The following is a 24,025-nucleotide window of genomic DNA, read 5'->3' on the forward strand; positions in this document are numbered from 1 at the left end:
CATACAAATAAATAGGGAATGGGACGACTGGCCTCCGGACAATTGGACGCCGCACTGTCGTAGACACGTGTAGACGAGGTATTTTAATCAGTTTCTATCTACTACTTAGTAGTTTGAATTCATTTTACTCTTAACATAATGAATTCTTTATCGCGGATTGAGAATTACCATGCCTAAAGCGTCAATTACATTGAGCTTCTTTACGAGCTGTTTGTTGGCGAATTTATAATCTGCCTGTAAAGTCGCCCAGTGTAATCATCAAACATGTTAGCTTGTTCGATGATTACACTGGGCGACTTTACAGGCAGATTATAAATTCGCCAACAAACAGCTCGTAAAGAAGCTCAATGTAATTGACGCACAAGGCTTTATATAACATAAAAAACTCTTTTTTCGTTGGAACTTAAACATATACATAATTAAATCATTTTTTACATCTGCATATTTATATTCTTACCAACTATAAAATCATAATATAATCATTGAAGTATAAATAATAATATTGAATATTTTTTTAAGTACCTATAAGTACATAACGTCTATTTATTTTCGAATTCCGTGGCGTCCAGTTGTCCGGTGCCAAATCGCCCTAGACCCAATAAATAAAAGTGAAAGAAGTAGGCAGTAAAGAAAGAAAAATAAAATAACTTTTTTTTATTTAATTGTACAAATTTATTATTAAATTATAATACAACGATTAAATAATAAGGCTATGAAGATTAAACGAGAACATGTAATATAATTTAAAAAAAAAAGATTTTTTTCTAATAGTTATGAGGTTTTTGAAAATGATTTATTTTACACAATATTATTATTACACGCCTATTTATGCATGGAAGAAGACTCAGAGATATAACTGATTTGTATGAAAAGATTATAAGGATTTTATTCTCAAAATTTGAGGATATTCCGTGGACATTAAATGACGTGGATAAAATTATTTTCTCGACCACTAAAACATTAATAAATAATAAAAGACACAGTAATGGTTTCTCGTGGAGTAGGATCATTAATTTGCGAACGAGACCTCAATTACAGGACGTTGGAAACAGTTATATTATACCTACTCGTAGAATTAACAATCACTATATACCTATTTAACATTCAAGTCGGTTTACTCAACTTGGTCACTTTTATTTTTCCTCAGCACCTCTTGTTTTAAAAGTTGTTTAATTTCAGCTGGCATTAATTATTCTTGGCTCAACCGATATTGGATATCCTCTGGCTGATTTCGCAGAGATTTCGTATACCACATCAATGTCTTTATAAAGAACATCCGAATGTATTCTCATTGTCCTCAAAATGGATGTCATCATCACTTTCATAGACACCATGGCGTATTGTTTTGCTGAAAAATATATTTATGACAATATGATATGACCATTGAAATTTAAAATTTTAAAAAGCAACCAAAATTACAACGACAAACTTAAAATATCAACAGGTTTAAAAACAAATGAATACCTACCTATACAATTTCTAGGTCCAGCACTGAATGGGATATAGGCACATGAGTGTCGACTGACACATCGTTCTGGTAAAAAGTTATCAGGATTAAATTCTTTAGATTTTTCTCCCCATATTTTTGGATCTGTATGAATACCATAGATTCCTATCAAGCATTCGACCCCAGCTGGTAGGGTGTAGTTTTCTATAAAATAAAATCGATGAAATTATTACTTACACGAAAAGATTTTATCTTTGAAAGCGTCAAGTAGGTACCTAGTATAATATATTAATACATCCACCAGAACCCTAAAGATGCCGTTATCATTATCGAGCTGACTCATATAAATATGAGCAGGATTGACTACGAGAAATATTAATGTTTAACAATTTTATAGTAACCATTTGACAACTTAATAAATCAGAAAATTAATGGAATCATTGAGCCATTAATGTATATAAATTCATATATTAATTATAGAAGCAAACCTAATAAAGCCTAGCATCACTATAAGACAAGTAATAATTAATGATAACAGAAGCCGTAATTCTAAAAATCAATATTTTATGATTAGTATATAACTTAAAACTTAAAGCAAGCATTTTAGCATCTTAAGTGTTGGCCTATAATAATATAATATACTCGTATTATAAAATTAACTGTAGACAATCAGGAAGCAACAATTCTGTAAGTTATAATTATGAGTAAAGAATTAGCATAAAGCCTTCGATAAAATAATAATAATTAATATAATGTTTAATTATTACCCTTGAACATATTTCGATTAGTTTTAAAATCCTTATATATAATTAAAGGAGAACGCAATTCAAGCTTAATAATAAGATTTTATAAACATGCGGCATGTAGTATTGAGATGTTGTATACAAAAATTCTCTCAGAAATATTGTATGTTCTGCTCACTACATGTTGCAAGTTACCTTTCAGAACCTGTATCTCAATCAGCGGCGGCTCCTCTAATACCATGCAAGTGCTACGCACCGCCTGCATTTTTGAAGACATCGCTCAACTTTTCATTGTTATTCATATGTGTATCACTCACTTAGCGAAGTAGAACATGTAGCAATATTATGAACAATACTTCGTTCATGGGCGCGAAGCGATTGCAATCCAAATAGATTTTCAGTTTGCACAGGATTACAATGAGGTCATTGTATACTTCTTAAACCGTGGTCCAATGTTCCTATGGTAGCGTTGTGTGTAGCATTTTTTACACACTTTCTGATCGGCGCATGAAATTAGGACTCTAGAAACAAAAACACCAGTTTCTGTTTTATAACAATGTTGGCGAGCTAATTTTTAACAATTTCACATTTAAGATTTAATGAATCGCCAAACTTTTACGAAAATACCAACTCTCGCATTTATTTCTAAACCACTCAAATACATTCATATAATAAATCAAAATTCAAAAAAACACAGCAGCACTACATGGGTAGTAGGTCGTAGCTGAATAATAAATAAGAACGATAATATAAGAGAAGCATACTTTTAATGTCATATAAATACATTAGAAATAAATCTGAGTTCGAATGAACGCTGATTTACAATATAAATATTACCTACGCAATGTTAGTTTATTTTATAATTTCACTTAAATTAATAATAATGTGAAATATAAAAAATAAATATACTGCTATTCACTATTGACAAAGTGACCCAGTGTCGTCATCGGTTTTTAGAACGATTCAATTTGGCTGACGCATTCATTGTTCGCAGCGTTAAGTCATAAACTGTGACATTTATTTTTCTTTATTGATATTAAATCATTCAAGTGTTTAAAAACTTTTTTAAGAAATAGAATAAATAAACAAAGACATATTTTATTTATCTTCTGAGAAGTTCGACGTTCAGTCATTATTGTACACTAAGATATTATAATATTTATATTAGCTTATTGACACTTCGGTGATTAAGGTAATCATGAAGAGACGCTTTACGACGTTTACGTGGCTAGGGCAAGAGTGTTCCTGATGCCGCCAAAGAGTGTGACACTTCATACCCTTATGACACAGCCTCAAGGGTTTCGTTGCCATGGCCGGCCCTCCCTCACCCTGCAGCGGTGCTACAAAAGCGACCTACGTGCTGCAGGTCTGACATGGCGGGAGGCGCAAGAGTTGGCGTTAGACCGAGGGAAGTGGCGCGAACTTGTGCTTGCCCCATGCTCAAATGCTGGGTATAGAAGAAATGCTGGGTATAGAAATCAAGTTATTTATTACAAAATGCTTAAAATGCTTTTTAACCAAAAAGACTTTTCCCAATCATGCCTTCCTTGGCCACCGTGATAGCTGCGTCACATTGGCTTCAAACATATTATTATCGATGGTGCAGTTTATTGGAACGAGCCGACAAACCGTCACATTTTTCTATGGGCGCGCCTACCAAACAATAATTACAATAATATGTATGTTAATAGATATTAAGCTGTGCTATATATTAATACTGTCAGCGTGATTGCAACAACGTGATAATCAGCAAGTGACACAAGTATCGCACAGCACCTCATCTACAGTCAGCACATTCTGCAAGTGTGACATACCTCGATGAGGGTCGACAACTCCAGACCTTGTCAGCAAAATAGTCTATACATTTTCCCGACACGACAATACGATAAGTGTTTAATAAACCATTACAAACCAAGCTTGACTTCATCGGCTGGCTGCCTCGCTATAAGGGGCACTGGAGGAAAGAGTCGAAGAGTTTCCTTTACGACTCTGTCTGTGTATGGCATCATGGCGAAATCTTCCTTTACAATTGGTCTATTAGAGTCGCCATATATTTCATAAATCCTGAAAAATAAGTACACTACGTGTACAATTTTTATTTAAACGTTTATAGTTATTAATAATATATCGCCTGTACACGTGCATGGATTTACTGGCAGCAATATAGTGCGTATTTTAAACTATCGTGACAATAACTGTTTACATGTAAAAGTACTGACTGTTTCTCCAATCTCATTCTCTCAGTCAGTTAGTAAGCGAGACGCGAGATGTTTTCATTTTATAGTACTATTTGACAGGTATTGAAAATTGGTTAACCTCAAAATGAGTATAGTTCGTTTTTTTGCCGGCAGGTTCGCCACTATCGTTCTACTGCGCAGGCGCAGATCGAAAAAATCCCTACTGTCGCATGAAAATGCAGAAGCTTACAAACTTTTTTGATTCATGCATGCAAGTTTGCAATAGCAGGATTAGTACGTGTTTGCCCATACATTTTATTGTTATGGCCGCGATAATACATACTCACTGCCAACAGTAAATCCATTCACGTGTAAACGGGGTATTACATTATTAAACACTTTTATTATTATGAAATAAATGATCCGCGATATTGGTGGTTTATCATTACATACTCTTTTACGTAAACGCGTTTTTGGTGGACAATTTTTCTTACTGTTTTAATTTTAATGAAATGGAAAAGTAAACATAATTATTTTGTTAATAGATATCTTATATTTGTTGTTAAAGTATAATAATATGATACTGGAATTGAATTTAATTTCTCCATCTAGAAAACGATATATACATATCGGTAATATATGACACCCACGGTGGCCGCGCGGCTTAAGCGTTGGACTATCAAGCCGTGTGTCCTAGGTTCGAATCCTGGGTCTGGCAAGTACACATATTGTTTTTCAATTTGTGCGTGAGTCAGGGTATGGACCTAATAGGTTGAGCAAGTGGCTGACATCTATTTCTCTGTTAATACAAACCTCTACTCTGTGGAGGCCCATATGATCCTATTAGGATAGGACATGTTCGGGAAAAAAAATATACCCTAATAGGTGGCCCAATTATTTTCGATACCAATAAAATAGATTCTTTTGAAAAACCTCAGAAACATACTTATTAAACGTAAATAAGTAGAAATATATCCCCGACGCCAGCTATAAACAATACTGGCCATATCATTATTATGATTTCAATTGCGGTAGTTTAATTAGTAGAACTTTATTGGCGGTATTTGAAACACATATAGCGTAGTTATTAGCAAAAAAATGCATGAATCATGAAAAGAGCACTCACCAGGACAATGAAATATGTAAGTTCAAATTTCAATGGGTTTTAGGATTTATTTTATTTCTGAGGGTTTAAAATGATATTTTCTCTAAAAATAATCATAGATTTTCAAAACTTAAATAATGAAATATAGATTAACGCTTTGCGCATTCGATAACCACTTGTGGGTGTGTCTTGTAGGTGGGCATTCGACAGGTGGTTATTGCAGAAAGCTATGTGTTCATCGCTAGAATCAAAGCGTGGATTGTATGGGTATGGGGAAAGCATACTAAAAAGTGTGTGTATCCATTGTGGAATCAAATTAACTAATACTTATTGGTATGACTAGGGTCTGCAGGAGCCACATAGAATGGACGGTGACACTTACTCATCAAAAACTTTATCTTGAATATCTTGGTGTATACCAAGCATCAGCAATATAAAGCAAACAGTTTGTGCAGTGGTCTCATGACCAGCAATTGTCATGGTGTTAACTTCTTCAAGAATTTCTTTGTCTGTCCAGTGACCACCTTCTTCTGAGAATTCAATAATCATCTCCAAAAAAGCTTTCCTCTTGGGTTTCGAATCTAGAAAAATCAAATCAAATCCTTATTTTATTTTGTTACGACCAATTTCCGTCATGCATATTGTATTATAAAAACATGGAACTCGTGTCAAAATACTGTTCAACAATTTGACGCATAATCATCTTAATATGCGACGTGCACTAAGATATTATAGTGAAGGAAATGTAATGTTATTAAATTTGATGCAGCATAATAATTTTTGCAGAAAAAAACCCTGGGGATTATGGTTTGGAAACCCGTGGCTTAAAGTGAGTGTAGCGTTCCAACAAATAATTAAATAGTATCATCTAAAGTTAAACTTGTGTTTCTCAACCGGTGATCTGCAAAATTTTTCTGGTGTTCCCCGAAATTTTGGCGTCAAAATGTCCATGCTAAAAATTAGCACGTTTGTATATTACATTATTTGAAAAATTCACAAATATCTTTTTATTCGCCTGAGAAACGACGGAAAATTCCGATAGTAGGAACTACTGGACGAAACATCTTCTAGGCTACGTTTCCAGGCGCTGTTGTTTACTGAATGGGAGGAGCTTATAATGGAATTGCGGTTAAAAATGGGCGGAGCATGTTAGTTCACAGTTTTAACACGTAGCCAAGACAATATTTTCGTACAGTATATGATTGATATTTTTTATTTCTTCGTTAACGGTCCGCAAAACGTTTCTCCTATTTCCAGTGGTCCGCAGGTGTAAACATATTGAGAAACTTTATAAAACATTTTTTGAACTCTTTTGTTAATTGAAATATTTTTTTTAACCGTTGTATTGAATTTGGTTTCGACAATTTTTTTTTATTTGTATTATCTAAATCGTATACTTATTAAATTATTTTTAAACGTAACTCACTACTATCGAAAGTCACCATGTCATCACTGAAATTATTTTTCTTGTCGTAGAATTCTTGTTTCTTCATTCGAATAACCTGGAAATCAAACACCAGGATAATTATCACGGATGGCGACAACTGTCTTTCGAAGATGACCGATTATCTTCATGGCAAGCGATGCGGTAGAGCATTTCAAACCCAGAGCTAGTCTCGAATAACGAACAAAAGAATAAGAAGAATAAGGACCATGCCCCCCACAATGGGGGGTCTGATAGGGCTGTAGCCTGGAGGCCCGAGGTCAAGGGGGCCCGTCGTGGCGGCTCGACCTAACAAGTGAGATAAACACACATCACAAATTTTCTGGTTTATGGTAAAAAAGTCGCCTGCTACGCAATTTTACTTTAAGAATATAACATTTTAAAACATGTATGTGATGCAAATTTTGATTATTGTGTGGCGATATTCGAAAACTTCATAATTCAAGTGGATTTATTAAAAAATACAAAAAAAATCATCAAAAATTACAGAACGTCATAGTGCCTTTAAGCCTAGCGATAGGTAGGGGCCCGCCGAAGATCCTGGCCTGGGGGCCCGTTTCAAGATGTGGGGTCATGATGAGGACTATAACATATCGTCTCTGTTCTGGCAGAACACACTAACTGGAGAATACTAGTTCTGAGTAATTTGATTTTGAAGTTGTTAAAATGATTCAAATGGTCTATCATGTGAGTTTATTAAGTAATCGTAAAAAGGATGACTTTAAAAAAAAGACTGTTTATTTATTAAGAAGGTTTCCAGACGGTAAAGTTTGAAATAAGGAACATTTTGGTATAACTAACTCAATATGTAATTTTTTCGAATTATTGTCTTCTGCCAGAACACTGACGAATTATATATATATCTAAGGAAAAACTTGAATCTCTTACGTTTTCTGTAAATTCATTAAGTATTGTAATATAATCTCTTTGCTGTTTGGCGTATGGTGTCAGATTATAAAGCCAGTCTGGACGTAGCCATACTTGAAAAAATCGTTTTGTAAGTAAATCAGAATAAGCACACAGAGCTTTTAAGTAAGGTGCATCTTCGTATGTCTGACTATTTATGTTTACACCCATAGCAGTTTCTGGAAAGAATAAGAGATACAATAAATTATTAGTATGTAAGAAAAAAAATTACATATATATACATATATAACGAAGGTCAAGATATCAAATTTTCTTGGGCAGCTAAGCCAAGTGACAATTATTGAGGGCGTTGGTATCAAAACTTATAATCTCCAGCATATACCCAAAATGAGTTATGAATGCAGCATTGTTCTCCGTGCTCATACCTACCATTCAAAGTATAAATTACTTTTCTAAGCTGACAATCTCCCATACAAAATGAATGTGAAATCTGTGTTTATTTTCAAAACTTATATTCTCCAACGCCCTATGATTTTCTAAGCTAAGAATCTCTATTCCAGCCAATGAGAATGCAGCATTGAACTGTCATGGTCGACAGTATTTGTTTATCTATCAAAGTGTAAGCATCTGTTCCCCAGTTTTATTCAAGTTTTACTTAATTAATATAATTAATAAAATATAACTCATGATATCCTTATGGCGTATTTTCTAAACTAATAATCTCCATAGACTCACATCAAAACTAAGAATCTCCAAGTATAAATTGAAGATATCTTGAATGTTTGACGAAAAATAACATCTGTATTTTACTACAGGCAATTTATTTTGCGATCCTCCATCTAATAAAACTATAATCAAACTGTTTATTCGTAACTGTAGCATGAAAACAGTTTTTTTTTTGGTTTGCCAAAAACACACATTGATGGAGATTATGGAGATGGAGTTATGATACTAAGCCCCTCAATTTATCGATTTTTTTGAGAATCTCATTGATGATTTCTCGAGAAATAAGAATAAGTCTTAAAATTAATCTCTTGAGATTCGAGATTAGCGTTTGCTGATTATTTTTCGATCACAATCTCTATTTACCTATAGCAGATTGAGGATTTTTTTACTAAGCTATGCGGAAGAATATAATATTATAATATAAGTCTCGAAATTGTGTTATGGAGTAATTATTGTAATTTGAAGTTTGGCATGCCCTCTAAAATCTAGCATAATTTAAATTTATTTGTGATTTATGCGTGCTCTATTTATCGAATGACCTTGATTTTTTTTTCTAGCATACATATTTTTATAAAGACACATAATCCGTCGTTAACTCTAAATACCTAAACTATCGACTTATCAACTTTTGGCAGCATCCCACAATAATATTATAAATGAACAAAAAATACATTTTTTTTATTAATAATTATTCAATTCTTGTTGATTATCACTACGAAGATAACGATATAAAATTGTTATTCGATATGTTACGCACTCTTGAAATGTATGTTTAATTTAAAACATTGGTGGGAATGTATTCGTACATAATTTAAATCAATAACTGGTTTATTAAACTAAAAGTAGTTATTACTACCATTGGTTTAAAATGTAGTAAATTTGAAACTACTTACCACAAATCATATCCAAAGTACAAGAACTGATAAAGTCAGACACATCGAAAGTTCCTTTTCCAATTTTACTTGTTAATTTCTTTACCAATATGTCACTTGTATTCACAAATATTTCTATAAAATTATTCAAGACCGTTTGGTGAAATGCTGGCAAAATCATCTTTCGGTGTGGCTTCCAAACTGACACTGAAACATTCAAATTAATTTTAAGTCTGCACACATATACTTTGTAAAAATAATAATAATATTGTAAGTTTTACGATATATAATATTATGAAGTTTCCATTGCATGTTATATTAAGGCTATGCTCAGTTGAGGCACGGTCTAAAAAGATCGTTGCTAGGCGATGCGCGGATTGCGGGTCGCGGGTGCAAATGACGCATGCCAAACGAAATATAATTTGTCATATAAATCCAAAATGTGTCCATTTAATGTTCTGTTTATTGTTCTATTAGTAACAATAATAATATATTCATTCACATGTTTTCTTATTAAAGTAAATGGGTAACGTTTTTAGTCATCTTTACACGATTTAAGAATTAATACCCCCGTCGCCATCACGAAACAAATTGACGTGTTCCCAGCTCGACGTTCTCTCTCCGAATGGCAGCGAGTCCAAAATTTCGTCGCGCCTATAGTTGAAAATTATTTGCCGTTTCACTGATGTATCACCTATTACAAATGCGGATTTTCACGTACATATGAATTCGTCAACTGTCAAAGCAGAAATACAGAGACTATAATGCAGAAATGCTTTATTTCTTGAAATGTCCAAACAAAATCGGTAAAGTAGGATGTTTATGGTAAAACAGTTTTCTAGGCATCGAAAAAGGATATTATTTGATAATTTACATATATGGCATTGGCTATATCGAAATAGTTTGAAATGTCGCAAATTTGCAACACTATGCAGTAAAGGGTTAAAGCATGGGTGGACCATTGATTGGTGTGAGATGCTGTCACTTGTGACGCAATAGTGGGCATTTTTTTGTTTAATTAATATAATTATTATGTTAATGAAAGTACTGTTATTAGTCTCAATTAGATTGAATTGTATACATACATTTTCCGCTAATAAGACCATCTCCCACCAAAGGTTTCGTAAATTTGTAAGTATCGGCTTTATTCAGTTCAGTACTGAGTACGAAATCAACATCAGACGGCTTCGTTAAAGCTAAAATAAATAATTATTTAAAACAATAAATATGTATATTATAAAGAAAAGGTGATAAATTATGGTGACAACCATAGAATCTCATGATAATTTATAAAAAAATATTTTGCGAACTCATATTATATAAATGAGATAAGAAAATTAATCGAATTAACGCTTCTGAATTAATAAATTCCAACAGAAACATAGAAACTCTCATACAAAGCTGTCCAAAACGTCTCTTGAAAAGTATTGAGTTTAAATTTATATTCGTTTTCCTTTTGCACACAGACATTTTTTGACAAAACCTTACTGTCAATTGATTAGGTATTTAAAAAAAATATTTTATTTAAAAATTGATGATAGATATAAGGTAACTAACTATTATAGATATTGCCTGACACTCTTTGTTAAAAATATTAAATATTATAATAAATGCTAAATAAGACTAGATGTTATCATACATTTTTTTAAATTTGCATATATATTATTATGAATTCAATCTTCACTTGCATTTTTATCAATTAAAAAATATTGTGTTGTTTATATAATTTTAAAAGTAGTATTTAAGGAAAAGGGTAGAGAAATTAATTCAAATTTTGGATATGTACATTGTATAGCAGAAAAGTCACATGACTATTGTCATTCAAACGAATCTCTTGACAAATTACCATATAACATACATAGGTAATATAGATACCAAAAAAAACTGGTTTCGAGAAACTGTGTATTGAAATTGTCATTTTGTTTTTTGGCGCAAAAACATAATACTATAATGCTGTATCCGGAAATTTGTACGTAAACAGTCACACTGTTACAGTTGTAACAATTAATCAAATGACGAGTTTTTCGTTGAACATTTCACCGTGGAGTATATTTGTACGTATGCTACAACATGTGGCGAATTTTATGAGATGTCTATACTAGGTTAGGTTAGGTTAGGTTAGGGTTAATCTAATTGGAACAGTACTATTTGCAAACTATAGCCGCATTTTGTAAGATACGTACAAATGTATTCCACGGTGAAATGTTCAACGAAGAAAACGTCATTTGATAAAATGTTATACGAACTTATGTTTCACGTACTGCGGCGCACGAATAAGTGTCCCACGATGAACTGCATACGTACAACTTACATGTAACCCTATAATGCACCAACCGGGAATAAGTAGGTTAGTCCTGTTTTCAGATTATCATAATTCATAACTTCTTTAGTTATTATTTATTTAACAAAATAGGTAAAATACGGTTAAATTATAAAACTATATCGTTTATAATTAAATATAAAATAACAAAGTTTAAATCGTTTCACTAAAAAGATATTTCTCGTGTAGTTACCTACTTATTGAAGGTTGGTACAGAATATTCACATAGTCGATTTTGAAGGGACAACGAAGATGTAGCTAATATGGCATATTCAACTAACTTCTAAGGCTAATTTCACAATGGAACCACACAGTGACGTCCCGTGGGGGTAGGCAGATTGAGCGTCGCTTGGGGGCGGCAGTTAATCAAAGGGCGGCAAATCGACGAGAATCATTAGTTATATATAGAAATAGGTACCTAAACATGGTAATAATGGAAATATCTTTCCGTTAATCAGCTCACTGGTTGGAAACAAAATGTATTAATTAATATAACAGGTTTAACAAGACTGTATTTTTTTTGTCGGGGTTCGCGATGTCTAGTTTACTTCCGTTGTCCTTGGATCTCACGTCCTCGATGACCAGCAATGACACGTGCAGATTTGCAAATTATATTTGAATTATAGGTAGTGTGACGCCCCCGTATGGTCCCCATTTGGGTGTGTCTTTGTGTACCTGGAGACGCCCGAATCGGTATCAAAGCCAACAAATAATAACGGCTGATTGCGAAAATAATTAAATAATGTATAATACCACTAATAAATAATATCTGACCGGCAACATTGTCCAAAAAAAAAAACACGTATGGCAACGTCGCATTGTGCACAGCTCGCGAGTCCAACGGTTTTTTTTTTTTTTTTGGCGCTCAGATCGCGACAAGCAGCAAAATCGCGAACGCGTACATTTTGCGCTCCGTAGAATTAAATGATAAAAAATGTAACCATATAGTATATATTAACACCAAATAAACCTCGTCGTTTCCGAAACCATTCCAGTGTGTCAATTATCCACCTTCATCCCAAATACAGACGATAAAAAAGAAAACAAAACAAAAAGTGACAGTTGAAAAATTCACACACACACGCCAAAATGGAGGGGAGTGATAGTAGGTACTCGTACATACTTACCTAAGTAATTAATTTATCCAAATATTTTTGCCAGTCATTTGCGAGTTTTGAAAGTTGTCAGGTGTATTTATAAATAATGTATCTGAAACCGTGGACTCACAATATTGTCTATTGAAGCAGAGATGGCATTTAAATTAGATTTAGTGGTATATATTTCGTTAGGTCTGTATCCATACAACACATTTTTCTTAGATATTGGAGTCATGAAAGAATGATAAAAAATACTGTATTAAAAAATGGGGCGTCAGTTTGACGCTGCCTAGGGGCGGCATTTTGTCTAGGGACGTTACTGGAACCACAGAAGCCGGGATTATTGATTTTAGTGATTTTACTATATTTACTAGGTATTGTATAATATATTTACATGTTCAAAGAATTTAATTGTAAGTGAAAGTAATACTTTCTTTGGTTATCACATATTAAAAATACAATTTTAACTCAGATAGTTTCACTTCAAAATTTATGCTAACCAATTAATAATTAAATTTTTATGCGGTTTGGCCTTGTCTTGTTTTTATTTTTACACTATAACAACTTATTGGAAGGGATATATCATTGGTATTGAAAATATGTATAAAGTTTCTGACTAGCCAATGAAAATACGATAATAAAATAACATGCTTTGTATTTTATTATTGCAAACAAACACTTACATACTATTATATTGAATTAAGAATTAATGAATTACAGAGATAAACACTAATAATAATAAAAGAGTCCTTCCATCCCGGAGTTTTAGGTTCGATCCCAGTGAGGTCAAAATATATTTACATAATCTAATATATAAATTTCTCAAGCCTGAGAGTTTTACCACTATTATTGGGCTTCTAGGCCTGTAGTGGTGTTTAATAAAGAAACAAATAGTAATTATATATAGAAAAACCAATAATTATAAAACTATTGATAGGTATACTAGGTTTCCTCAAGTATATACGATACCTCCTAAGTCCCCTGCGCATCTATTCTATACACAATACCACTATCGGCCGTTATCAACAGCTATCGAAGATATTTTTTCATATTTTTGTATTGAAGTATTATAATTTTTACAATACGTGCTATGTTTTAACAGCACATATCTTGGCTCTGCTAACTATTAGAGCGCGGTAGACAGTTTTGACTGTTTAGACGGCTAACTTATTGTAACAATTATAATACCTAATCCTTAATACATATTGTGATAAACTACCCTCAATAACCTCCGATAGTGGCCGATAGCAGTCTTGTGTATAGAATAGATGCGCTGGATACCTCAAGAGCACCTAAAACAGCGACTGCATTACCTCTTTTGATCTATATGCTTATTCGCTGTCTCAGCTCAGGTACTCAGGCACTTACGTCATGTTTTATCAGTTAATCGACTACCGATATCAACCACCGTATTTAAAGAAGGCACTCTCCAGGTTCCAAATGTCTCGAAACTCAGGAGACAGACAATGTAATTAATATAATTAGGTTAACAGACAGTCGTATTTTTTGGCTTTGTTGGACTCAGCCAAAAGAGTTGCTGAACCTGACGATTGAACTGATATACTGTGAGGTGTCGTGAGTGTATCCACCACAGTGGCATCCCAAACCATACATTTCCCTTTTCTCCATGGAATCATCGTGATTCTATCAGGTCGCTTACCATCTTATCGACAGACACCAAAAGGCACATGCCTTGACGAAACTGACGACAAAATCAAAGATCGACAGATCACACCATTAAAATAAAGTTAAGGGGCGACATGCTCAGCGTAGGTCAAAATGGAGCTTTTGTTCTATTTTCAAAGCATGATCCTGGACATACCTTAAACGTTGTAGATAATCTATTTATATAATTTTGAAGCCTTATTATCCTTTATATTTATTTTAAACATTTGATGACTGCATAAAGTATTTTTATTACATAAAATAGTATTCTTTTAAACCTCTCGCTCTAATGTTTTAGAATATAGTCATATTTCAGTACATAAATGTGCAGTGGTGTTAAGATTTTTTACGTTTATTAATTTTTAAACGCATTTATAAAACCATCAGTATAATTTATGTCCACATTATTATAGTGAAATATTTACGATAAAAAAGTATATTGATAATCTCTGTGATCCCAAATTTGAAAAGAATTGGGCATTTTATTATTCAAAAAATGGGCAAGATTAACACATTTGAAGATAATTCTAAAGATACTCATTATAAGCTATGTCTTTGACCATTCAAGTGTGATAAATATCCTACGAATAATGATTGCTTTATAATAATTATTGACCTAAGAATAAGGTAGTGTTTTTTTGAAATACGCCATTTCTTTTGGCATTTCCCAGTAGTTAAGCTACAACATCCGGCCGTAGCCATAAATTGACAAACTATAATCGAAATAGGGAGTAAAATGATGTTAACGCGCGTGTTTGAACATGTACCGTTTAAAAAAAATCGGTTAGGTTAGGTTAGGTTGAGCTGAGCAGAGCTGAGCACGTCCGCCCTTAAAATAATTATAAATAAATAAGGAAAACTGTGTAGTAAATACTCACTAAACCATATAATGGGTCCAAACCAACTTTTAGCCACTCCTTCCTGGCTAGCACTAAAACACATCACTTTTATAATGCTATTAGTTATTTCTGAAATAAATAATATATATTATATTTGTAGTAAAGCAGTTTTTTAATTCTTCAAAATCCTACTGATTTAATGAAAAAATATTTTTTGTTATTTATTATCAATTCCAAAGAAAATGATTTTCGTGTCGTCCTAAATTGAAAAATCCCAGTAGGTACAGATACAATATTAAAAACATTAAATGAGGCGTCTCTTCCGAAAACTGATGTGTCCGTATATGGTCAAATATATATACATATTATTATATGAGTACACACAATATTTACATAATACTCACAAAACCCGCCAAAAGCATACGAAAATGAAAGCTTTACACAAACCGATTAATTACAAATAAATGCCGATATGCCCAATTTTAATATATATATTACAACAAAGGGATACTTGGTTAGCTAATAAAAATGTACATATTGTTCTATTTTCAAAGATGTAAAAAAAAACATGGCGCCAAAACCAACTATTTATAATTGGAACACAAAAAGTGTGAACATGGTATTTGAAACTCAAATAATAATAATGTGTTTAATCAAATAGGAATCAAAATATAATATAGTGCGAATGTTATATAAATTAATATTTTTACAGAAAGTGTAATGTACCTAAACAGTTTCCGCAAAATTGTAAAGCGTTTCCTATAAGTGGTAGCCCCGGGAGCCCGGGAATTGGTGCTGTCAATTCATATAATCTTAGTCTTTGTGAATTACAGAAAACGTAATAATACAGTAAAACCGGACATAGAAAAAGAATACTACAAACGAAAATATTAATCATGACTATGAATGTATAATCTATGATAATTAATATATTATATTTGACTTCTCGTGTACATGCGATCTAATGTTAAACTGACAACTTTTCGTTAACTATTAAAAATAAGCGCGCCAAAAAGCATTTATATCATCCCCACCAGTGGCGGCCGGTGATTTTTTGGATTGTAATTTTTGAGGGTGCGCTGGAAACTTACCTTATTGAAATATATTGGCGCTGTTTTTGATTTGACAAAACGTTATTGACATTTGGGAAATTACCTGTATATTTTATGTTTTTAATAAAACATGATGCGAGTTAATTAAATCTTTATTGGATTAGTTTTAAGAAACGATTGTATCTCTTATAGTAGATAAATACCTCTTACTTTTAACGGAAGCCATCTTATTCTATATAAGTACATTCGGTATCTTTAGCAATTTTTACGCTGTATGAATAATGATTATTATGAAACTGAACTTTATGAAATATAAGATTTATTAGCTTATTACTAGAATTCATGAATTACTAATTTTCTATATTATAAATATCCGTCATCATTTCGCGTTTAGTCAACACACAGAGTACACATAAATCAAAATATTTTACCGACATTGTATTTCTTACCAATTTTTAATTTAGAAAATAATGAATTCTATTGTTTTTAGTTTTACAGACATTTTACATACGAGATTGCTAAATATGATACTAAACATAATTTGACCGTGAATAGTAAACTACAGCGTCTATAATAACAAACCATAATTCAAATCTGTAATTGCTCTCTACTCAGACCAATATGATGTCATTTTACCCGGTCGGCGCACGATATTCTGGAACTTACGCATGGCGAAAACTATTAGCACGATTTACGTTGGTTTTTAATGGCTTTAGTTCATACTAAGCTTTGGGTTCATTTTAAGTAAACTAAATATATTGCCCGGGCGCAAATGATTTCAGCGAGGATGACGTATACGTTGCATAGTGACGGTATTATCGCCTATTGACAATATTATGGGCTCATCGGTTTATGGTTTGCATTACAATAAGTGAGCGATAATATTAAAAACATATGAAGAAAAAATATGATTTACAATGTTGAACAATGTTTCATAGCAATGCAAGCAGTGCAGTGCACTTGTATGATGTTAGACCAGCCGCCGCTGATCCCCGATACAGCATTTCGCCTATCCAGTGCAAAAACAAAATGAAATATAATTACAAATTTGTGAATGAATTTTTAGATAGATACGAGTATGCACATCATTTGGTTAAATTCTATCAGCGGAATATTATGTAATTTCATTCAACTTGATGATTTTACTATTACCATTATACGAGTAATATATACTCATTAAACATCGTCATACATAATCCAAATGTTGGTCTTGACTAGGTATGTTGCAATTTTTGCAAAAAAATATGTCGTCTTGTAAAAAGAGAGATTCAGTTTAACTACGAAAATCATAAGTATTATATAGATTAAAAAAACAATAGCCATTTTAAAAATATAATACCAGTTTTTTCATAGGTACCTACATACATAGTATGTCTACACGTCTCTACAGTTTTATATGCCAGTAAGCTTTTAGATTTATTGTTTATCATAGCCAGGAAACACGAAAACACTGAAAAATGCGTTAGCTTCTGCCCTTCTGGGTGTGGGTTTAAGAAGGTACGATTCTCGAGTGTGGGAAAATATGGAATATTCTTAAACATATTGAGTTAACGTATGTTATTGTCAGTATTTAGATTACATTACGTGAAAGTTTATCACGTGAACGCAACGCGCATGTAGTATTGGAAATATTTAAGGATATTTAGGGGGCTTTGTATTTATTTCGGTTAACGACTTGCAACGGCGAACCTATGGCACGCGTGCCAGAGATGGCACGTACGAAAATTTACAAATTATTTTTTTATGTACTTATAGTATTTATTTAGTACGCCCAAGATGACCGAGCGGCTTAAGCGCCGGCCTATAACGTCGAGGGTCCCAGGTTCGAATCCTCGGTCTGGCAAATACATATATTGTGTTTCAATTTGTGTTTGAGTCAGAGTATGGACCTAATAGGTTTAGCAAGTGGCTAACATCCATTTCTCGTAAAAATAAAAATCTGTTAATATAAACCCTCTCCACTCTGTGGAGGCTCATATGATCTTATTAGGATTGGATATGTTTAAAAAAAATATTTCTGGATTATTCATTTATAGTTCATCTTTCCGTACACCCATATATTTTTGAGTTGGGAACACTACCATTGACATTAAATTGCCAACAAATTTTGTTATCATGGAGGGAGGTTATGTTATAATTGGTTACAATAATAATTATTAGATCCAGTTCACCGTAGTAAGTATCAGTGACTACAAGTGTATGCATTTAATTTGCTAGTGGAAAAAAAATATTAGAATCAAGCAGCAGAGACTTTCAAAGTTGGTGGACTGAGGAGTATGGCATGATTAACGAATGCTTGTTATTTTGCGTCCAAAAAAACATAATGGCTAAAAATGGAAAACCGTTTAATGATAAGAAATGTACGTGGTTAAAATGCTCCCATAATCTCCTCATCGGTCTCCCATCAATTTTGAAAACAAGGAAACATTTATTAAAAGATGTCTTCGCATGGAAACACGGTGAAAGATAGAATCTCAAGAATTCATTTGTAATTTTTAAACCTTTTTTTATATTTTTCCACATAAAAAAACTGCTCGGCACACCAGGCAGTTGAGAAAGAGTACATATTTAGAAAAAAATTGGCACACGCACATAAAACGGTTCGTCACGACTATCATTTGTTTTTTTTTTTTTTAATTACAATTGTTTTTTTTACGAAGGGAAGGTGTATTATGCAATACATAGGTAAGGAACACACAAATGGTTAGAGATGCAGGCCAGGTGATCATCACTGGAATCAAAGGATCGTAGTCATAGAACAGATAAATAGAATTCCGATAGGCTATACCCACCAATACACTATATTTTGACGCAGAGTATTGAATGTGTGAGTGTCATAGGAAAATGAACCACACATTATATACATGCAATATTGTGTGTTGGTTAATCCCATATTCTTCCACACTCGAGATCGGTTGCCAGTTACTCCACACTCGTTAGGTATTTCAGTTCCCATTATTTCTGAGTTCCCTAATCGCAGTGCTGGGAATGAGGAATATACTCGGAAAGCATGGTGTTTCACGGTGGTAGCGACGAGGCGGAATAAGTAGTAGTCTTGGAAAAAGCATGAGTCTGTGACAAGATCCCTAAAATTATTTTTCTGTGGTTGAATTTCACAAATAACAATATTTTGTAATTTATAAGTAGGTACCTAATGTTATTTTATGATCATTTACTTATTTTTTAATTTTTTTTTTATTAAATTTTATTTATTAAGGAAACAAACAGTTACAAATTGATAACAAAAATTTCAAATATAATAATGAAAAGTTATTGCAACCAGCAAAGTTTCCATATATACATTATAATATAGTTAAGCCTAACAAGATAGAGATTAAGAATAACATAAATATAAAGAAATTACATGAGAAAAATGAGGAAAAATAATGAATAATTAAATTATATACAAGAAAAAGTAACATAATATATATATATATCTATTTATACAAAATTTTGGAGATAGCGCGTTTAAATGAAACATGTGAATTATTACAAGGATCAACGGTGGAGAAATACATATTATAATTTAAACAAGAGCGCCGAATAAAAGAGTTTTGTGCATAATTAGAACCGCTACGACTGATATGGTACAAATTTTGGTTTCGCGTAAATCTTGATGGACAATGGAAACCCACCCTTTCGAGTAGGTTTGGCGAGTCAACAAAACCATTGATAATTATTTTAAAAAGAAAATATTGATCAAATATAGAACGTCGACTTTCCAAAGATGGTAGCATAAAAGTTGCAGCGGTCGAAATAGAATTAGATAAATTATAAAAGTAAGCTTTAAAATTGACGTACTTGTGAATATTATGACGCAAATTACAAGCTTATCAAAAGCGGGTTTTTCAATATATTTACAGATGTTTATAATATATGTATCCACGTAGGTAGGCACTTAAATATTTTTTTACACAACATATAAATTAATGAGCCCACGACCTTCCATACGTTAGTACCTAACATGTGTCACAAAATTACTCGCATTTGGTACTCGAAAAAGAAAAGTTTATGAAACGGAGCGCTCGATAGGTAGGTATGTACGAGTTTTATTGTTATATACCTACCTTATGTAGTACCTATATATGTATATATCTAATTAGATACCTTAGACGGACAAATCGTCAGCTGAATGCAGAACGATTCTAACTCACATTTTGAAATATTTCAGAAGGGAGTTCCTTGAACTAATCTATTTCAATTATTTATTATTAAATTTGTATAGATAAATGTATACTTATATCATATTTTAATATGACTATTAATGAAAATAATGATGCATAAATGTGTCTTTATAAATAATAAATAACTTAAATATGATGATTCAAAAAACACTTATGTAAAAATATCCTACATCTGATACGCACTACTACTAAAGATTTGGGCAAGTACCGTTTTCAAGCTGCGCAGGCGAAAAAAAATATTTTGTTTACAAAATATCCTGTCTAAAATGATATTATTACTTTTTTTTTTACTTTATCTGCCTGCCGCATATAACCAGTGCATGATTTGTCTACCCCTGCGGGACATTACTGCTTTGTACTTATAAATAATAATGTATAACTTATAATAATAATAGGCCATATCCGCCCCTTAATTGGGGCATATGGACACCACGCGGCGCCTCCAAGAATTCCTGTCGCTCGCCAGTCTTCTTGCTTCGTTCCAGGTAGGCCCGTAGCTCCGCCGTATATGTATAACATACGATCGTTTAATGGGTTTAATTAGTAATATCATACAATATCCACAGACATGCTGGGCACTCAGCAAACGGGATGAGAGAAGTATGGATATTTTTGATAGGAGAGTTTTGGGAAGAATCTTTGAGGCTGTTCAAGAAGGTGGCATTTAGAGGTCAATGTATTATTAGGAGCTATATACACTTCATGGGGGAGAAAAGATCACGTGACATATGAAAATGCAGAGACTGCGCTGGATCGGCCACGTGCATAGAATGCCGGAGGATATTCTGGCGAGGCGGGCTCTGTATGTAACCCCCCCCCCCCCGATGGCAAGAGAAGGTCTGGACGGCCGAAATTGAGATGGCTGGACTGTGCCACGGTTGATTTAAAAATGCTCGGTCAAAACAATTGGAGAGTGTCGGCGCTGGATCGTCCAGGATGGAGAAATTTTTTGAAGGAGACCAAGACCCATCAAGGGTTGTAGTGCCATAAATATGATGATCCACAGATACTGCATATTCCGAAGGCAAATCCTTGAATATCAAATTCTATGGAATGATATAAAAATCTCAATAATCAGAAGTTATATTATAGATCGCATAACAACTTTGTAACAAAACAACACAAAATCATGTTATTGTTTGTAGAAATATATTTGTACGACATTTCAAGTTTGTTAGCAACCTTTATTAAAAAAATGTAAAGTAATGTAATGCTTTTCATAATAATTTTCAAACCGGAGCGTCATTTTTAATTTTTAGTAGTAGTCGTAGTCTCGAGGATTTCACGAACCGGAGCTGCGCTCCGGTGCGTTCCAGCCAATTTCAAGCGTTGCTTGCATTAGGTATAAAAATGTCATTATTATGAACTGAGATGCAACAATATTTAAGTTTTGACATGCCCCCTAAAATCAGGCATAATGCTAATATCTTTGTGCTTTATGTGCATGTTCTATATATCGGAAGACCTTGATTTTTTTCTAGCATAGATATTATTTATATATAGACACATAATCCGTTGTTAACTCTAAATCCCTAAACTTTTGGCAGCAACCTCACGATATGCTCTCAAACAAGAATTGCATTAATCCGGCATTAAAACTTATAAAGCAAGCCATGGCCCCCACAACCTGAAACGGGCCAACAGGCTAGAATTTTTGGCAGCCCCCCCTACCTATCGCTTATACACTATACGTTAAAGGCAATGTGACACTATATAAGAATTTTGCGAATGGTGTAAAGACGAGGTAAAAGTATGAGTATTAAGTGTAATTTTAGCCATTTTTACAACGTTTTTATTAGCTCGTATTCTTGTTTGTCCGGTGGTTGTTTGTCCAGTACAAATCTTGCAATCGATTTTTAACTTCCCGACTAGCTAGACGTTTGAAACTTTCAGAATATATCAGAACACGATGCCAATGCATTTTTAAAATACTTTTAGCCATCTTTAAGCAGAATTGAATTCATTTTCAAATTAATTCTGTTTTGTATAGAAAGTTATTTCAGAAAAATCCGTACAAAGTAAAAGACTATTATTGGTTGCTAAAGGGGTGGTCCTAGCAACTAAATTATTAATATATACGTGCAATACTATGGAAATCAAAATGAAATGTCAAAATGACATTTCAGTATTCTATATTTGTTTGTTTTTAATTTACTTCATATCAAGTACAAGTTTAAACATATTGAGCATAATAATTCAACAGAAAATTTAAAAACGTTGTATATAAAAAGTTCTTTCTATCTTGTAATTATTAGTATTTTTTAAAACATCTACTTAGGTAAGTACTTGAATTATGGAATTGTCGAGTATCGATACACAATAATCAAAAACAGTATCCCATAACCACATATTTTAAAATGTTAATATTCTTGAAGTAAAATATTGTCGCAGGCGACTTCTTTTACTATAAGAGCAAAATTTTAATTTGCCTTTATCTTACCTATGTGGTCGATCCGCCACGCTGGGCCCCTCGTAAGCCCGGGCACCAGGCCGGAGCCCTGTCAGCACCACCATGTAGGGGCCATGAAGTAATCCAATCCTGCCCACAGTTATTAAGTATCTATATCGTATGTAGGTATATCTATGTAAATAACATATTCCTAAAAACAATTTATAATTAGTAATACATGAATATTATTCAAGGAAACCTTATTCATATGTAGGTGAGTTGCTTGTAGTTATTTGAGTGAGTTCCGGTTTTAAGTATGAAATTAATTTATGAGTTCCGATTGACTGTTTACAGCAAGTATAATAAACAATGGAAGGTTATGAATTATTTTGGTTACCTACTTATTAATTACCGTGGAAATTACAAATATATTGTTCGTTTCTATGATCAAAATGCTGTGCTGATTGTGTGATTACCCAATACTAATCGTTTATCAGTTATGCTAAAAGTGAATGCAACAGCGCTCGGAATGGAGCGGAACGCCCCGGAGCGCCGTTCCGGTTCGTGAATTCGTTGACAATTCCGTTCCGTCTCGTGGATTCTTCGAATCTACCGTTCCTTCTCGTGGAATCCTGATAGCGAGATGTCTCGTAAAATTCTCGAGCCTCATCAGAATATTTAATATGGCGTTCCGGTTCAGATTGTGTTGAAATTGAGGAATATGAATTGGTATATAAATATATTAAAAAAAAAAAAAATTATTAAACAATGATTTTACTTGTTGACTACCCCTGATTTTTAATAATTCGTAGATGTCGATAATAACAGGCAAATTTCTTAGAAATGCATCTAGGTATATTTTTTCCTAACAATGCATTTCTAGACAACCCATGCCCGATAATAAAAAATACAGTTTTTATTGAAGAAAGCACCCTTACATGACTGTATTGCTCTCTTCCGTTTTCTTTAAGACAATATGAGATAATAGTACTCGTATATTATTCTATTCTTCAGTGCTATTCAACAAGTTTTTTTTGCTTGCAGACAAAATCACAAAATACATCATTTATTTAGGGTAGGTACCTACTACTAATATCG

At 33.0% G+C, this 24,025-nt stretch overlaps 1 protein-coding gene across 1 annotated transcript; it reads right to left on the bottom strand.

Annotated features, from left to right (window-relative positions):
- Window positions 1-660: 660 nt before the first annotated feature.
- Window positions 661-10,571, bottom strand: LOC147070273 (cytochrome P450 4C1-like). Its single transcript, XM_085949375.1, has 8 exons — window positions 10,467-10,571; window positions 9,403-9,588; window positions 7,805-8,001; window positions 6,899-6,974; window positions 5,855-6,053; window positions 4,103-4,254; window positions 1,469-1,651; window positions 661-1,348 (listed from the first exon to the last, which is right to left on the bottom strand). The coding sequence occupies exons 2-8, from the start codon at window positions 9,560-9,562 to the stop codon at window positions 1,176-1,178; spliced, it is 1,140 nt and encodes a 379-aa protein (XP_085805501.1). The 5' UTR covers window positions 9,563-9,588; window positions 10,467-10,571; the 3' UTR covers window positions 661-1,175.
- Window positions 10,572-24,025: the final 13,454 nt, after the last annotated feature.

This window comes from Rhyacophila brunnea, unplaced genomic scaffold, assembly GCF_057557595.1.
Source record: "Rhyacophila brunnea isolate RB1 unplaced genomic scaffold, BYU_Rbru_1.0 scaffold_22, whole genome shotgun sequence".
NCBI lineage: Eukaryota > Metazoa > Arthropoda > Insecta > Trichoptera > Rhyacophilidae > Rhyacophila > Rhyacophila brunnea.